We start from the raw sequence: 14,894 nt of genomic DNA on the forward strand, positions 1-14,894 counted from the left end.
TCTGGACAACACAGCATTGCCAATGCTCCTTCTGTCCCCCTCACTGGGTGCGGGTAACTCACCATGTCTGGTCTCTATACTTGCACAGATGTCACAGAGGGTTACTGCAGAAAATAGAACAGATCAAATGGACTGTTTTGATGGAGTAGCTGTAGTTCTCCAGCACTGCAGAGTCACCAGGCTGTGTGAAATAATTTGGGAACTTAGTATAAGTAGAGCTGACTAAGATGAGACACTGGAAGTCTGGATATGTGTTTGCTATTTCTGGTTGTAAACCAGAACTCCTAGGAAAAAAGTAGTTTCCCCAAAGATACATAAGCTTTTTCTGGCAATTTCCTCCTCTTGTAATCTGAAGAATTAAACAAGCCCTATTCAAAACACTTTCCCAAGAGCCAAACCCAAAGCTGTGTCTAGCACCACCAGACTTGCAGAGGCCCTGTACAGCCTGTGGTGTGGGAGTGCCTTACTAGGACTGGCTTAGAGTGTGGCTTAGTGACAACACAGGCGGGATCATGGGCAAGGACAAATGGCATTACTTAGCTGTGAGCTCTGTGTGGTTTTGTGTGAATTATTTTTTACAGAGCAAATACCAAAGAGCTCACACAAAAAGCTGGGGTAAGGCAGAAATTCTTATTAAGAAATGAATGACAGTGCTGCCATTTGTGCCATGTTAGGACTGGAGGAGAGGTGCAATCATCTGATGATGGAGAAATTTGGTCGGCTGGTTGATTTTGAAGCAGTTCAAGCACACTCTGTTAACATACCCATGGAGAAGATGAAAGTGAGAATAATGGAGAAAGAATATGAGCATTTTGTGGAGCTCAGAGAATGGGAGGTAAGCAGCAGGAAGAGGAGGAAGACGTGTGTTATGATGATCCATTATGGCTTCATTTCCCTGGGGGCTGAATAGTTACACTAAAATCTTTTGTGAACGTGCTCATGTTTGATTTTTTTTTTTTCACTTGTCATTAATAGACCATAATGTTCAACTCCAATTTCCCATCATCATTCCTACCTCTGCTCCAGTTGCTGATGCACATCCTATTTTTCATGGAAGTAGTTGATCTCTTTGTTTCGCTTTCCAAAACCTCATCGTCCTACTTCATTCCCTATGAGAAGCTCTTGCAGAATGCTTTTCTCTGGTTCTCGGGTGGCATTAGGCACCTACTGCCTTCTCCCAGTGCCTTTGGTGACAAACTGAGTACAGGGCAGGTTCCGGCTCATGCCTGGAGTGCCAGTCTGTGCAGTCTGAAAGTTCATGTCTCCATTTGAGGGGGCCTAAGGCTCAGCTACTGTGGTGCAAGCAGGCAACACGCTTATGCTGCCCTTACAGAAAAGCACAGGAGGGTACAGAAGTACTATGTACCTAATGGCTTTCTTTTTCCCCTACTTTTTGCTTAACTGCTTTACTTACTTAGGCATTTGCAGTATATATATATAGGTTAAAAACAAGAAGATGACATTGCACTAAAGGTACTGTGAGATCAGGTGGTGTGTGTAGGATAAGTCTGTTGTTTACCTGTCTTTTTTGACATTTACGTTGTGCCTAGCACTTCTTTCCCACTCCACACTCTTTGTCCTCTCTCATCCCAGATCAACTTTTTACATCTTTCTAGAAAAGAATTGTAGTCCTGCAGCATCAGCTAACAAAGCTGACAAGGGAAAACACCAGCAAGCTGCACCAGCTGAACAAGTTTTGCCGTGAAAAGCATCAGCTTGAAACTGAGCTGGAATCGCTGACGACTGATCTGGTGAGTCTTTTAGCCACTGCAATGCTTGCAGGTTTGGGACTGTTCAGAAATGGGTAAGGGATCATCTGGCCCTCACCAGCTCCCTGGTCTCACATCCTGCTCTGCAGTCAGCAGTTTGGGCTATGAGTGGGACAGGCTGAGTGGCTGCTCCATACCTTAGCAACTCTGCAATTTCTTACTTAGCTGCTTTCTAAGACTGAAACAAACTCATCTTACTTCTAATTAAAATATGTCTTGCAGGAATTAAAGAAATATTCCTTTGTTACATGGAAACGGTCGTTTAGCAAAGCATTACAATGGAAAGTGGATTTATTGCTCTCTTCTAGGGAGTAAGTCTGTGAACCTTCACTCTGACTTTCATGTAGTTCTGACTAAGGAGTGGAGGAGTCATGGAGCTGTCCTGCTTCTTGCAAAGCTTCACTTTCCCTGCTTGAAATGAATTTCTACTGTTCATTCTCCATGTTTTATAGGAGCCATTTTTTTCTTCTCTATACAGGGCAGAGATTTTCAGGACTCCCAAACTACTGACATCAAAGAGAGAGCCAGGCTGGAGTCACGGCTCATACACACGACTCGTGACGTGGTCTTTCTGAGAGAGGAAATCAAGCGGGTCAGAATAGAGAGGAAGTGAAAGAACTCTCTTCCCTTAGCAGAAAAGGTGGGTGCCTCTTTCTACAACCTTTACCACAGGACTCTGAGACTCCAACTCCCTGTTCAGAAATGCTACCTAACAATCCTTGTCACTCTTACAATTAACTCTGGCAGCAGTCATGCCTGGAAGTGCAAAATTGTTTTGGCTATACAGGGGTTTAGTTGTAAAGGGTTATATTTGTTTTTTCTATCAAAATACGACTGTAGCAACTGATAGGGAATAAAAAATTGCAAATAAAACTACTAAATACTGCTATCAGTCCATTGCAGAGGCTTACACTGGACAAGGTGCCCTGTGTGTGTCTGTGTGTGCATTGTGTCTGCGCGTGCATTATGTCTGTGTCTACTCTTCAAACAAGTGGCTGTGGAAAGCTGATTTGAAGTTTCACAGGGGCAAATACCGCTTTGGTACCTTGTTCTCAAGAATGGTAGAAGAGGTCTGCCTCAAGTGAGCATTTGTTACTGCTGAGCAGCGATGGCCCTGCTCTGCTACCTGGGCTAGAGTCAAGGGTGGTGCTACTTGCCTGGAGAAAGCAAAGGGGCCTTTGTCCTCAGGGCAGGACGTAGCAATTTACCTAGCAGGAGGAGGGTGTAACAATGCAAAGTCAGCCTGTAACTCCACTGGCTTGCATATGCCTGATGAGTGAGAGAGGGCCAAGCTCTGTGTGTTTTCAGGTGTTACTCTTTTTTTGCCTCTCTTATTTGGTGTGGTGGCAGCATATGATCATTTACAGCACTTACCTTCCTTCAGCCCCAGGGTGGAGGGGTTGTGTTCTTCCAGTGCAAGGCTTCTGAGGTGCTAATTTTTAGTTGAACAAATTAAACAACCTGCAGCTGCTCTTGCTGGTCCTCCCCACTGCCCACCTTTTGCCACTGGTCTTTGCGTCTCTGTCTGGTGTATGCTCAGCTGGGCTCTAGCCATATTCTAGCCAGGCACAAGAACTTCCTGCTGGTCCCAGCACAAGCGTGTGACTGGGGCTTGTGCAGCCTGCCTTTACAGGGGGTCCCTGCTGAGCAACACCCCTGGTGCAGGGAGCTCTTGTGCAGCTGCAGGTTGTGCCCTGGGTGGTGGGAAATGGCTGGAGCCCCAGGCGAGGGGCTGTCTGGCACGAACCCCTGGCCTAACCAAGGGCACAAGACATACACTGCCAGCTGGGTAACCAGAGACTCAGCTGGAGACAGGAAACAAGAAGAGCTCAGACTAAATATCACCAGTGACTATTTGGAAAACTCTAACTGCAGGAAAATGTCACCTTTCCCCAGGTGTCCTGCTTGCTGTATGTCTGCAGGTAAAAAAGAGAAGGCTCATTCTGTGTGAGGAATTAGCATAGAGCCAGGCACAGCAAAGACTAAAGCCTTTATTTTAGATGTTAAAGCGTGGGTTTGTCTTTACAGATAGGCGGCTGCAGATGGCGTGTATGTGAAAGGTTGTTTAAGTTGATCAGGCAGAGTGCATAACTCCAGTCCATTCACAGGAGTGTGTTCCTGGAACAAACCTTCCTGTGGGGGAGAGGAAAAGGCCTTTGTGACAGCATTATCTCTTGTGAAGCCCTCACTGCAAGAGGGTGCTGGATCTTAGTGGTGGCAGCTCTGTTTGGATCCATGTCCTGCAGTGTCTCTTGTCCAGCTGTTTTCCATTGTGTGCTCTGATGGACAGCAGGTGCCACCGAGAGCTGCTGCCTTGTTTCCTGGGTCCTCCTGTGACCTTGCTGAGGATGCCTTCTGTCTCCATACCATTACAAAAGGCACATATACATCTATATACAAGTGCATAAATATATAAATAGGGGTGTTATACAAAAATAAATACCCTTTCTCTTTTTCTCTTTAGAATAAGTCTTTTGCAAAAGGCAGCTTGGTCCCTAGCTGGTGGGAGGATGAGTCTCTAAGGGTCTCAGTGGTGGAGGGCTGCTGTTCAGATGTCTTGGTAGGTCCTGACCCAAAGATGAGATCACCGGATTCTGGACATGGAGATCTCCTCTGGACTGGCAGTAATCTAGTCTTTCTACCTCTTCAACAGGCACTAGGCCTAAGCAGCAAGGGCTTCCTGAGGGGGAAAGGAGCAAGAAGTGATTACAATGCACACTGGAATGAGAGATGCTGAGGGAGGCTTCTAGTGAACAGCTCACTTTTTGAGGAGGGGTAGTCTGATCAAAGAGGAAGATCTGCATTCTGAAAGTCCATGTGGGAATGTGATGCCATGATTATGCAAAACAAGTTTGATCTGAACTACAGGGGTGCATCAGTGGATCAGGCCTTAGGGAGATGATTCACAGCATTTGAATATGAGCCATCAGAAAGGCTCTGCAGTGAGATTTCCCTTCAAGATCAGCCTAAAGTGATGAGATGAAGGAGGCATGGAGTTTTCCAAACTACTGACCTTGGTGGAAGAGGGTATCCCGTCGAGCATCCAGGCTAGGGCCTCCCACTTTGCTTCCCATCACTGGATGATGGAGGCCAACAAAGTGCTCTTGAAGGTGAGGACAGTCATCTTGTGGCTGAAGAAGCTGGTGAGTGGAGTCATCTGGGAGACTGTAGAGGAAAGAGCTGTCTTCTGTTCTGGAGCTGGGCAATCTGGGGAAGCAGGCAAAGAGGTTCAGTGCTGTTAACAGATCTTTCCTCCTTGAAAGATATTACTTGTGTCATGTCTCAGCCAGCTCATCAATGCTATGACACAGAACATTCCTAGATGAGGGGAAGAGCAGAAATTGGGATGTACTTGTGGGAGGGGAATGAGGTGATGTGGGACCTGGTATCCATGATCCAACAGCTGGTGAGTGCCACAGGAGCTGGGAGGAGTAGTGCCTCACAGGGAGCATGGTACGGAAGATGTCTGAACAGAGAGACACAAAGCACTCACAGCTGGACACCAGGCAGAGTCTGGAGCAGTTGTTTATCACCATCAATCTCAGATGTTTGCTTCTCTCATCCTCCTTTTAAATCTCCCACTTAGGAACAGGAGAAGGAAAAGGGGACAGAGTGGAGTAGGTCTTGGTCATCTCTACAATTAAATTATTCCTTCCTGAAATCCTCAGAGGAATGAGTTGTGCGAAGAGAATTTAGACTAAGGCAGCTTAGTGCTGGAGCATGGATTTGTTTCCCAAGAGAGCTGGGACGGATGGGAGTGTATTGAGGGCAGGCTTTTGTGAGCATGTAGTCTTGTGGGTCCCAGTGGAGTTGCACCCTCCCTCTCCACACACCAGTTCTAACCTGGAGGGCTGGTAGTCTTGCTGGGCACTCCCATTCTGCAGCACTCTTGCCTGCAGCAAGGCGTTGGTCTCCTCGTGTGACTGGAAGGAGAGAGAAGGATTCTTAGCAGAGCAATGGCACATGGCAGCATTAAGAAGCAGGTGCTGATCTGTGAGTCAGAGCCCTGGGGCACACTGCTGAAACTCTTACAGGAGAAGGCAGAAAAAGCTGAAATTGTTTCTTTTGTTTCTGAGGGCAGTGGAACTGAGCACTGAAAAGCTCACTGCACACTTACTGCTCAATCAGTGGGGGATAAGCAATTTATAGTCTCAGCTCTGGCACTGCCTGTTACCCTTTACAGAGTTCTCAGCACTGTCAGTCCCTGTTGAGCTTTGCTCAGGGGAAACAGGAACTGTTCCCATCAGAGTAGCCTTTTCTCACTGCCTCCTCCATACTTAGAGCCACTGGCCCAAGAAACTACCCCTTCAGCAGTGTTTTGGAGACCTTCCTGTTCCCCCCATGTCTCAGACTTCAGTGCAAAGGGGAAACCTCTTTTGGGAAGGCAGTCTTGCCACTTCTACATGCTGCAAAGTGTGCCAGCCACATCTGGAGAAGTCCTCTCACTGCAAGTGTGGCCTCCAGCTCATGACAAACCAGCTCTTGATCCCAGGTGTGGACTCACCTGTGGCACTTCATCAGGGCTGTAATCTCGGGGCTTAGTGCTTGCATACCCCACTCCTGCAGAGGGGCAGATGCCATTCAGATGTGCCCTGCTGGCATAGGGCTGCCCATTAACAAAGGGATGTCCGCTGGCACGAGGAGCAGAGATGCCTCTCAGAGGCACCATGGTGTACTGGCAGGATGACACCAGCAGCCCAGCTCCCGGGAAGCTCATGTCGATGGTTTGCTCTGCAGAGGCAAGGGAAAGAAAGTCTGAGGCAAAAATGAGAGGTAAAGTGAAGCTTGTTGAAGCTCAGCTTGTATAGGGTTAGGCTGTCCTATCAGGCAGCTATTTTGGCACGCAAAGTATTCTTGGAGACAAATGGCAGAAAGGGGCCCTACACAGCTGCAAATGTAGTGCCCCTTTGCCCCTAGTCCCAGAGGTTCCTTTGCAACAAGGCAAGCAGGACAGGAGACGAACAGTGGCCTTTGTCTTTATGGGGTTCCATCTGAGATTTGCCCTCGACCCACCCCTTCCCTGCTTCCCACAATTCCCTCACATTTTGGGTGTTTGATGCAACTATACCCAGGGTCAGATTTAATCCACAGGCAAACCACATCCTGTAAATCAGCCCTCAAGAAACAACCCTTACTCTGCTTGGACCAAGCTCTCCAAAGGCAAAAGGGGATGAAAGCTACGATGAGGAGTACAATGGAGCCCAGCACAACGCCTACAATCAAGTACGGCAAGTCGCTGGAACGGGCCACCATGGCTCCTGTCCCCAGGCCACTGTGCCCACCACTGAGTGGAGGACGCTGCTGAGGGGGCACTGTGGCGGGTGGAAGACGACCTGGCAGACCAAGAGACTTCCGAGCTGTGGAAAGAAGAGAGAGAACATTAGACAGAGACATGGCAGATGGCATAGCAGCCCAATCCAGGAACGTTTACACTGCTGTGGAGTGGCCAGAGATCTATGGTGGCTTTAAAGAAGCACTCCTGGATGACAGGATTCCTAGGCTGATGCATACGGCAGTACAGACAAGGCCTCTGTGCTTGGCTCACAGCTCTGCCAGATCTGCTCTTGGACTGCTCAAGCAAAAGCAAAACCAAAAGAGCTTCTCCAAAGCACACACTTGGACTTAATGCTGTTCCTGTCATGACAGTGCAGCTGCTTGGAAGACAACATGGGGCCTGCTTCTAACACAACACCGGAGTTCAGCACAGCAAGGGGAAGTTAGCCCTTCTGCTTCCAGTCGCTACCTATGTGATAGGAAAACAAAAGGTGAAACTGCTACTCTGAGGGGCAGCGATGGACTCCGCACAAGGCTAAGTACACAGATAGGTCACATACTGATCAACGGCATGGATGAGCCTGTGTCTCTCTTCTCCCCAGCGCTGCCTCCACCACTTCGCTGGAGCTTGGGTGACGCACTGCCAGGCAGGGATGGTTCCTGCCCAGCTGTGCTCTGACAGCTGCAGGCAGGGAAGGCAGCAGGCTCTGCTCCCAGAGCTGCCCGGGGAAGCCGCTTACCTTTGGTTTCACAGATCATCACGTTGCTGAACTCGCTTTCGCCTCCCTCGTTGAAGCACTGCATCTTAATGTCATACGAGGTCTCTGGCTGCAGGTGGCTGATGGAGTGCCAGTACCGATCTCCTGAGGAGGGAACAAGCACAGGGAGCTCGTAGCTTCCTCAGGGAACAGGCAGCTGGCCCAGCTCTGCAGCAGTGCCAGGTAATGTAGCCTGGACAGCTGCTGCCTTTTGTGCACAGGGCTCCTTTTGGCTGTGCTGTCTTCCAGTAGGAACCAGTGGCTGGGACCAGTCTCTCAACTTCTCCTACCTTCCACCACGTCCTTCTTGTAGTCACTGTCATTGTCACTGTCAGTGGGGCGGTAGTAGATGTAAAATCCATGGATGGGAGTGTTGTTGTTGCTGGCTGGGATGTACTGCAGAGAATGGGAGGGAGAGCAGAAATTAGCAGAGATGTCAATGCTCTGTATTGTACTAGGTGAGGAGCAGGTGGGATAAATGGGATGGGACAGGAACAAAACCTAGCAGAGGGATCTTCCTCATGTTGCCACTGGTTTGCACAATAAGGGCTTCCCTGCAAAAGCTGAGTGCTACTTTCTACTCTCAAGCTTTGCTTCTCTCAGGTAACAGACAAGCTGTGAATCTGGGCCTGTCACTCCAAGCTCTGCTACCTCTCACAGCAGCCACAGCCAATGACTCAGAGAAAAAAAACTCCTCAACAACAGTGACTCAGCTGGGCATGGGCAAGCACACCATCACCTTGACTCCGGTAGGCTCGTGGCTTCCAGACCAACTAGGTTTGCCATGAACTGGTCACTGCAGGAGCCTTGTGTTTCTGAAGACAGCTCTCTTCCTCCCCCACACCCAGGGCAGTACTGTCCCAGCTCTGTGTGTTCTTGCTGTCTTTCACCCAGTATTTTATCAAGGTACTGCTTGAGTTTAAATGAACAGCAGTGCCCACCCTGCCTTGTGGCAATTTCTGGCTAGAAGCAGCTAGGAGAGGAGAGCAAAGCATCCCTCCAAATAAACTCTAAGCTGCTGAAAACACTTGGATCTGGGCTTGTGATCCAGAAGATCCTACACACTCCTAAAAATCCTTTGGAGTGGACTGCTGTAAATGATTATCAGCATTTAGGATTGTTACCCAGCAAATGAATGTGAAGAACGTATCTGCTGGAAAATATTAGGACAGAGAACGGTGCTAATGAATTCCAGGAATGTGGCCAGGAGAGCAAGCAGCCACCCCATGCATTACTGAACTGTGCTTGTTGAACAAAATGGTCAAGACCCCAAGGTTACCCACTGAAATCTTCCTGTATGCAATGTTAGATTCAGATGGAAAGGGTTTCCTAGGCTCTCTGACTTCCCGCCCTTCTATGTGTTCCAAGCCCAGTCGTCCTTTGGCAGAGACAGCTTTTGTATCCCAGCTCCATTTGTGCTGGTGGCAGGCTCCAGTGTGGTAACCTGGAGGAGGTGTAAGTGGGCAAGGAGCACCCACACACCTGGTTCCTGCCCCTGCAGTGCTCCCCACCCCTACAAACCTTACCATCCACTTGAGCATGATGGTGGTCTCGTTGATAGCGTCCGTGAAGGTGATGTAGGGCCCGGCCACGGGGCGCTCGTAGACGCGGTTGCTGTAGCCGGACACCACATACGGCCGGGACGCCGCGCTGGGCTCGCTCTCTCCCAGGATGTTCAGCGCCCGCACACGGAACTTATAGGATGTGCCTATGGGGAAAATGCAAAGTAAAAGCGTTGCAGGGATTGGAGTCTTCCAAGATTTCTACTGTCAGCACGGCCCTGAGCATGAAGAGGGGCTACATCTCCAGAAAGCAGAGAGCCTACAGGGAGTTTGTCATGGAAGTACAAACACCGAACGGCCACATTTCAGCTATGTCCTAGGTGGAGCCTGCTTTTATTTACCTTCCCCAATTCCTGTCTGGATGGTCCAAAGGTCAGATAGCAGTTTTGGAAGGTGTGTAGGGGGTTAAGAAATGCCTGAAAGGATATCCTGACCTGAAAGCAGGTATGGAAAGGCATTCTTCCTCTACTCCATGGGAATTAAGTACATAAACGTCAGTTCAAAGCTTAAGTTATTTTTACCCAAATTTCATTTTATTGGTCTTTAGTTTGGGGTAGTTATGTTCCCCTTTTAAGCTGTCCAGCTCAGTGATAAGATCTTTTCTCATGTAAAGTGCAATGGGATTTGTGTGCCCATCTGTCTTGCCTGTGGCTAAGGAAAGTTTTGTCCTGTCTGGTAAACAGCAAAACCAAATGCCTTTAGTAACTGTATCCTGTAATACAGAGAAGCATGCCTGAGCCTCCCCAGGGGAGGTCAAACCTATGCTGGTCTTTGCAGCTGGAGAAACTGGAGAAGCATCTACAGCTTTTTCCCCACGCACCTAAGGTGGGAGTCAGGGAAGCTTTGTTTTGATCACACATGCCAGGGCTGAGCAGGATGTGACAGATGGTTAACCATCCTCCAGGGACCCTGCAGCTTTCCTCCAGACCTCCAGGAAGCAGGGAGGAGAGCACCTGCCTACCTTTCTCCAGGCCTGGGATTTCCACAGAGAGGCGAGAGGGAGGAATGTCACTGGTGGCCAGGACCCAGTCTCCCAACTTCTTCAATTTCTTATACTCCACACGGAAAGACTGGATGGGGAACCCGCCATTCCCTCGGGGGATCCAGGTCACGTACACAGATGTCTCTGATGCCATGGAGATGGTTGGACGGTCCGGTGCCTCTGGAGCTGCAAGGGACCCAGAAGGAGATCAGGACGTGAAACGTATTCTGCCCAACCTGTCCGGAGGATCCAGTAGCTCAGAGGTATGTGGGCGAAGGACTACCTGCACTGCACCCACCCACATGCTCTGTAAATCTTGAATGCTCTCTTCCTTCTGTGTCTTCATTAGAGCTGGCACCCCTAAATCCTCACTCCTTTCAGTTTGTGCCCGCAAGCACCTTTTACTCCTGCTTGCATCCTGCTCCTTTTCCACTCCCAGCTCAAGTAAGACAAGACAAGGTTTGAGGTGTGATCACCCATCATGGGAGGGAGAGCAGTGAGAGGGGTGGATGCAGGGCTGGAGATGGAGCAAAAAGCCTGGGTGATGTGGAAGCTGTGAGCAGGGCGAGAGTGATGCTGGGGACAGCCAAGTGTAGGAGATGGAAACAGAAGAGATTGAGAAGAAACAGCTGGGAAGGAAATAAGGAAAAGTTCTGAACTGTGGAAATGCAACTTGACAGGAAAACAGTCAAAAGATGGGAGGGAAAGAGATGAACGGAGCTATGGATATGAAAATAAAGGCAACAAATGAATGAGTATGGGGCAGACTGAAGGATGGGACTTCACAGGAGGATTAGGATTGAAGGAGAGAATTTCAGAGAAATGATAATGGCAATAGTAATGATAGAGACAAGGTCGGAAACAACAAATTGGATTGACCAGTAAGGATCTGATGTTTCTCCAGTGCAGCAAGATACCCAAATGGAGCACTCTGCACCCCTATAATGAGAACTAATTGCCCCTTGCCAGGGCTTGGCTGAGAGAGGAGGATGCCAGGACATGCAGGGACTTGGTCCCCATTCCTCCCTCACATTCCATCAGCACCCTTGGTGCAGCAGAGTTTGTTGTTCCTGTGCCCACACATACAGACTCCAAGACAAGGCTTTCCGAACCCTCCGTGTGGAACTCAGCAAGAGGCAGAGCGTTGCTGAGAAGTCCTTGCATTAAAGGTGGGGCCAGGCAGTGGGATTTGCCTGCTCTCCAGAACTGACTGTCTGCCAAGGGCAGTAGCAGGGGTGTCCCACAAGGACCTCTCCTTGTCAGGAACTAGAAACCACCCATCTAGCATTGCAGTCTTGATTTACCCAGCAGAGACTTCAACCCCAGCATGGCCTGGCCACTGCCACCCATAAGAGACCCAGCACCCTTCACCCTCGCTGCTGCCAGTTCAGGGAGGGCCTTACGGGACAGACGGCTGTTGTCGGCCTGGTTACTGCTCTGAGTGCTCGTGCCTGGGTCATCCCTCTGGATCTGCTGCTCTTTGCTGGCAACAATCTCTGGTTTTGGGCGCCGGCCTGTGCAGAAGGGAGAGGTGGCATCAGTAAAAGAGAGCAGAGATGCGCTCTCTGAACTAGCTTGTGCTGTGATGAGGAAAGCAAATATTCCCAGACAGGATGCGGAGGTAAGTACTTCCTGGATTCTAACAGCCCTAGGGGCTCAAAGCACTCAGCCTGCTGGCAGGAACTAAAGCTAAAGGGGCAGATTTGTTAATAGATCCCCTTCATATTTAATTTTCCACAACTTATATTGGTTTTCTTGAAATGTTGCTAGATTCTGCCTGAGAAGGTAGTGATTATCACAAGACAGGAGCCTGGGGGGAGATGTGAGCAAGCTCAACACCATGGGGAAGGGTGCTATGAAGGGAACGCCATTCCCCACACCTTCTGGAGAAATGAAAACCAGCCAGGGGACAGGGGCACTTAGCATAGATGTTTGGAACATCCTTTTATTGGCAAAGACAGCTCAGCACCCAGCAGACCGCGTGGGAAGGCTTGGAGTTTCCTTCAGTGCAGGAGAGGCTTTCAGAGACAGCTAAGATGAACACCTGATGGGAAACCTCCCCAGGGTGATCCTGTCTCCAGGCAGAGGATGGATTAAACAACCTCTTGACATTTATGATAGACCCATTTTCTACGGTTCTGCAAGTGTTCAACTGCAACACCAAGGGAAGAAGGGGCTCGTTCCAACCCACATAGAGGATGGGTTGGAATTTTCCCCCTCCTACCCTCCACTGTCCCTTCTGACAGTTGCTCTAAACTGAGGGCAGATGGGTTTCCAGAGCAGAAACACACCCATTGTCCTTAGGCTGGTGCCTTGTGCTCAGGGCTGGGACAGGATGTTTCAGAGGCCCCCCCCCGACTCAGAGCAGAGGGGAACCCAGGGGAAGGTTTGCCCTTTACCGGTGCGGAAGGTGACCATGGCCGTCTGTCCCTCGCCGGCACAGTTGTGAGCAGCCATCTCCACCTCGTAGAGGCTCCCAGGGTCCAGCCTGGTGAGGGTCAGGCGGTGCTGCGAGGCTGGGACATCCCTCACTGCCCAGCTGTCCGAGGCGTTGGTGACCTGCTGAGAGACCAATGCAGGCGTTGCAGAGCTGGGGGCAGGCTGGGCTTCTTGTGGGCACTGAGCTCAGAAGCTTTATTAGTAAGCTGTGTACTAATCACGTCTACCTTCCCTCTCTGCAAAGGAATTGCAGCAAGCAATTCAGGTATAAGCAGGACAAGTCACCTAAGCCCCAGAGTGTTTTCTTGACCCCAGGGTTCAGTCAGCCCTGTTCTGTCCTCTGGGTCCCTCTGATACCACCACACCTCAATGTGTGTAAGTCTCTGGAGTGGGTGTGCCCCTCAAGATGCAGCATTAGCCACAGGACTGAGCTGCTTTAGGAGCCAAACCTGTCCTGCAGCCCAGCTGCTGAGCTGCTCATTTAGATGCTGGCCATTTACATGGGATGAGGTACCCAGACAGAAGTTTGTTTTACTGAGTTTTATCCAGCCTCACCCCTGGCACTTTGGGGCTGAAATGAAGAACCATAATGCTGGAGCACAAGTTTCTGCAGGGAGGAGACCATGTATGGCCACAGCCCTCAGAAAGGCTTGGAAACACAGTTTGTTTTTTGGTGCTACCCTGATGCCCCATGCAGAGGGGGAGGGAAGGTGGGACCTTCCTCCTTCTCCCCAGCTGCAAAGATAATATTTTTGCAGGCAAATAGGCAGGACACTGAAGTGACCCGGTGCCGAAAGGAGCATTAGTAATGCAGGCAACGCAACAGAACGGAAATGCCAAGACTCTGCTGTATCATTCATCTTCTCCAAGCGTTTGACACTGACTGATTAATGCCTGCCTCGTTTTATTTTTATTCCTGAGCCTGCAAAATTGTGAGGCCAGGGAGGGGAGCCCTAAAGGCTGCTAATATCCAGGAAAGAAAAAGAGAAACTCTTAAGAAAAAAAAGTAAGTTCTGCATGGCATCTGATTGCTTGCAGGCTGCTGAGAGTTTAGGGGCAGTGTATGAACAGGGTAAAAAGAGACATTCATAGGTATTTTCTAGAGAAGAAGCAGAACCTTGCCCAGTACAAATGTAGGTCTCCTGTTAGTAGGTCTAACTTTCCTTACAGCCATCTTCTACACAAAGAGCCTTTTCTTTTGTCGCTGAATTGATTCCTTCCCTCTCCACACACATGCTTTTCCAGTCAGAAGTGTCAAAACCAGATCATTATATAACTTGATCCTAAGGATCTTGGATAGAAAGAGACTCTTTCTAAACAAGTTTAAGGGTTATTGGGACTAATTCCATTCCACACAATCCTTAAGCATCCCAAGAAAGAGTCTCCAGCTGAGAATTTGGACTACACTGAAAACATATTACTGCAAACTGCAGTGACCCACGGTGACCTTCACTGCCCCACGGCCCCTTCCAGGTGAAGCGCTGAAAAACAAAACAAATATGGACAAACTCCAAGGCTGTGAGTTCAGATCGCAAGCAGAATTGGTAGTTACATGATACACCATTGGGGAATAAATCTCTTCTTGGCAGACAACCAGAGCCAATAGTCTGGGGATGCTTTTGGCATCTTTGTTTTTTATTTAAGCTCGCCCTATTGTGTTCCTGTGCTGGCATCTTCTGCCTTTGTTTTAAAGGGCTCTTTACAGAGATGGTTAGCTGAAATCCTCATCTTAAGTTTTGTTTAGAAAGAAATCAAGGATTGTAACAGTCTTCTGTTACACTGTATTTTCACAAAATCACACAGTTCCAGGAAAATAGATACATATATTCACATGTACGTGAAAATAGTGCCTTGCAGTGGCTGTGAATCCCAAACATGTGCTCTAGCAAGTTTTTGGAATATACTCAAACACCTGCCTCTCTACTGCAACTCCCTGCCTACTCAAAGGAAAGAAAAGCAGCAGACAAATAAATTCAAGCTCTTTTTTCTCATTTATCTCCAGCAAAATGGAAAGAGATACCTTAGACCTCAAAAGCAGAATTTTTCCATCGACAATGCTTCGCCATTTAAAGAAACTGCTGGGCTACAGCTGTGCCCGCACTGTGCCCAC

At 49.0% G+C, this 14,894-nt stretch overlaps 2 protein-coding genes across 21 annotated transcripts in view; one reads left to right on the top strand and one right to left on the bottom strand.

Moving 5' to 3' along the window:
- Positions 1-14,894, top strand: part of CFAP44 (cilia and flagella associated protein 44) — a 60,095-nt gene that overhangs the window by 39,564 nt on the left and 5,637 nt on the right. For 12 of the 14 annotated variants that reach the window (XM_032098546.1, XM_032098550.1, XM_032098549.1 and 9 more), the window contains 3 exons: positions 675-835; positions 1,617-1,751; positions 2,248-2,666. In XM_032098546.1, coding sequence (XP_031954437.1) covers positions 675-835; positions 1,617-1,751; positions 2,248-2,382 — 431 coding nt within the window. In that variant the 3' untranslated portion in view covers positions 2,383-2,666. Of the gene's footprint in view, positions 1-674; positions 836-1,593; positions 1,752-2,247; positions 2,667-14,894 lie in introns of those variants that run through there. The other 2 variants (XM_032098548.1, XM_032098551.1) reach the window with 2 other exon arrangements.
- Positions 3,741-14,894, bottom strand: part of BOC (BOC cell adhesion associated, oncogene regulated) — a 54,497-nt gene continuing 43,343 nt past the window's right edge. For 5 of the 7 annotated variants that reach the window (XM_032098562.1, XM_032098561.1, XM_032098560.1 and 2 more), the window contains 11 exons: positions 12,745-12,907; positions 11,749-11,859; positions 10,325-10,531; positions 9,328-9,509; positions 8,092-8,197; positions 7,784-7,906; positions 6,905-7,126; positions 6,274-6,500; positions 5,613-5,692; positions 4,783-4,976; positions 3,741-4,449 (listed from right to left, as the gene is read on the bottom strand). In XM_032098562.1, coding sequence (XP_031954453.1) covers positions 4,265-4,449; positions 4,783-4,976; positions 5,613-5,692; positions 6,274-6,500; positions 6,905-7,126; positions 7,784-7,906; positions 8,092-8,197; positions 9,328-9,509; positions 10,325-10,531; positions 11,749-11,859; positions 12,745-12,907 — 1,800 coding nt within the window. In that variant the 3' untranslated portion in view covers positions 3,741-4,264. The remainder of the gene's footprint in view (positions 4,450-4,782; positions 4,977-5,612; positions 5,693-6,273; positions 6,501-6,904; positions 7,127-7,783; positions 7,907-8,091; positions 8,198-9,327; positions 9,510-10,324; positions 10,532-11,748; positions 11,860-12,744; positions 12,908-14,894) is intronic. The other 2 variants (XM_032098564.1, XM_032098567.1) reach the window with 1 other exon arrangement.

This window comes from Corvus moneduloides, chromosome 2, assembly GCF_009650955.1.
Source record: "Corvus moneduloides isolate bCorMon1 chromosome 2, bCorMon1.pri, whole genome shotgun sequence".
Lineage (NCBI taxonomy): Eukaryota > Metazoa > Chordata > Aves > Passeriformes > Corvidae > Corvus > Corvus moneduloides.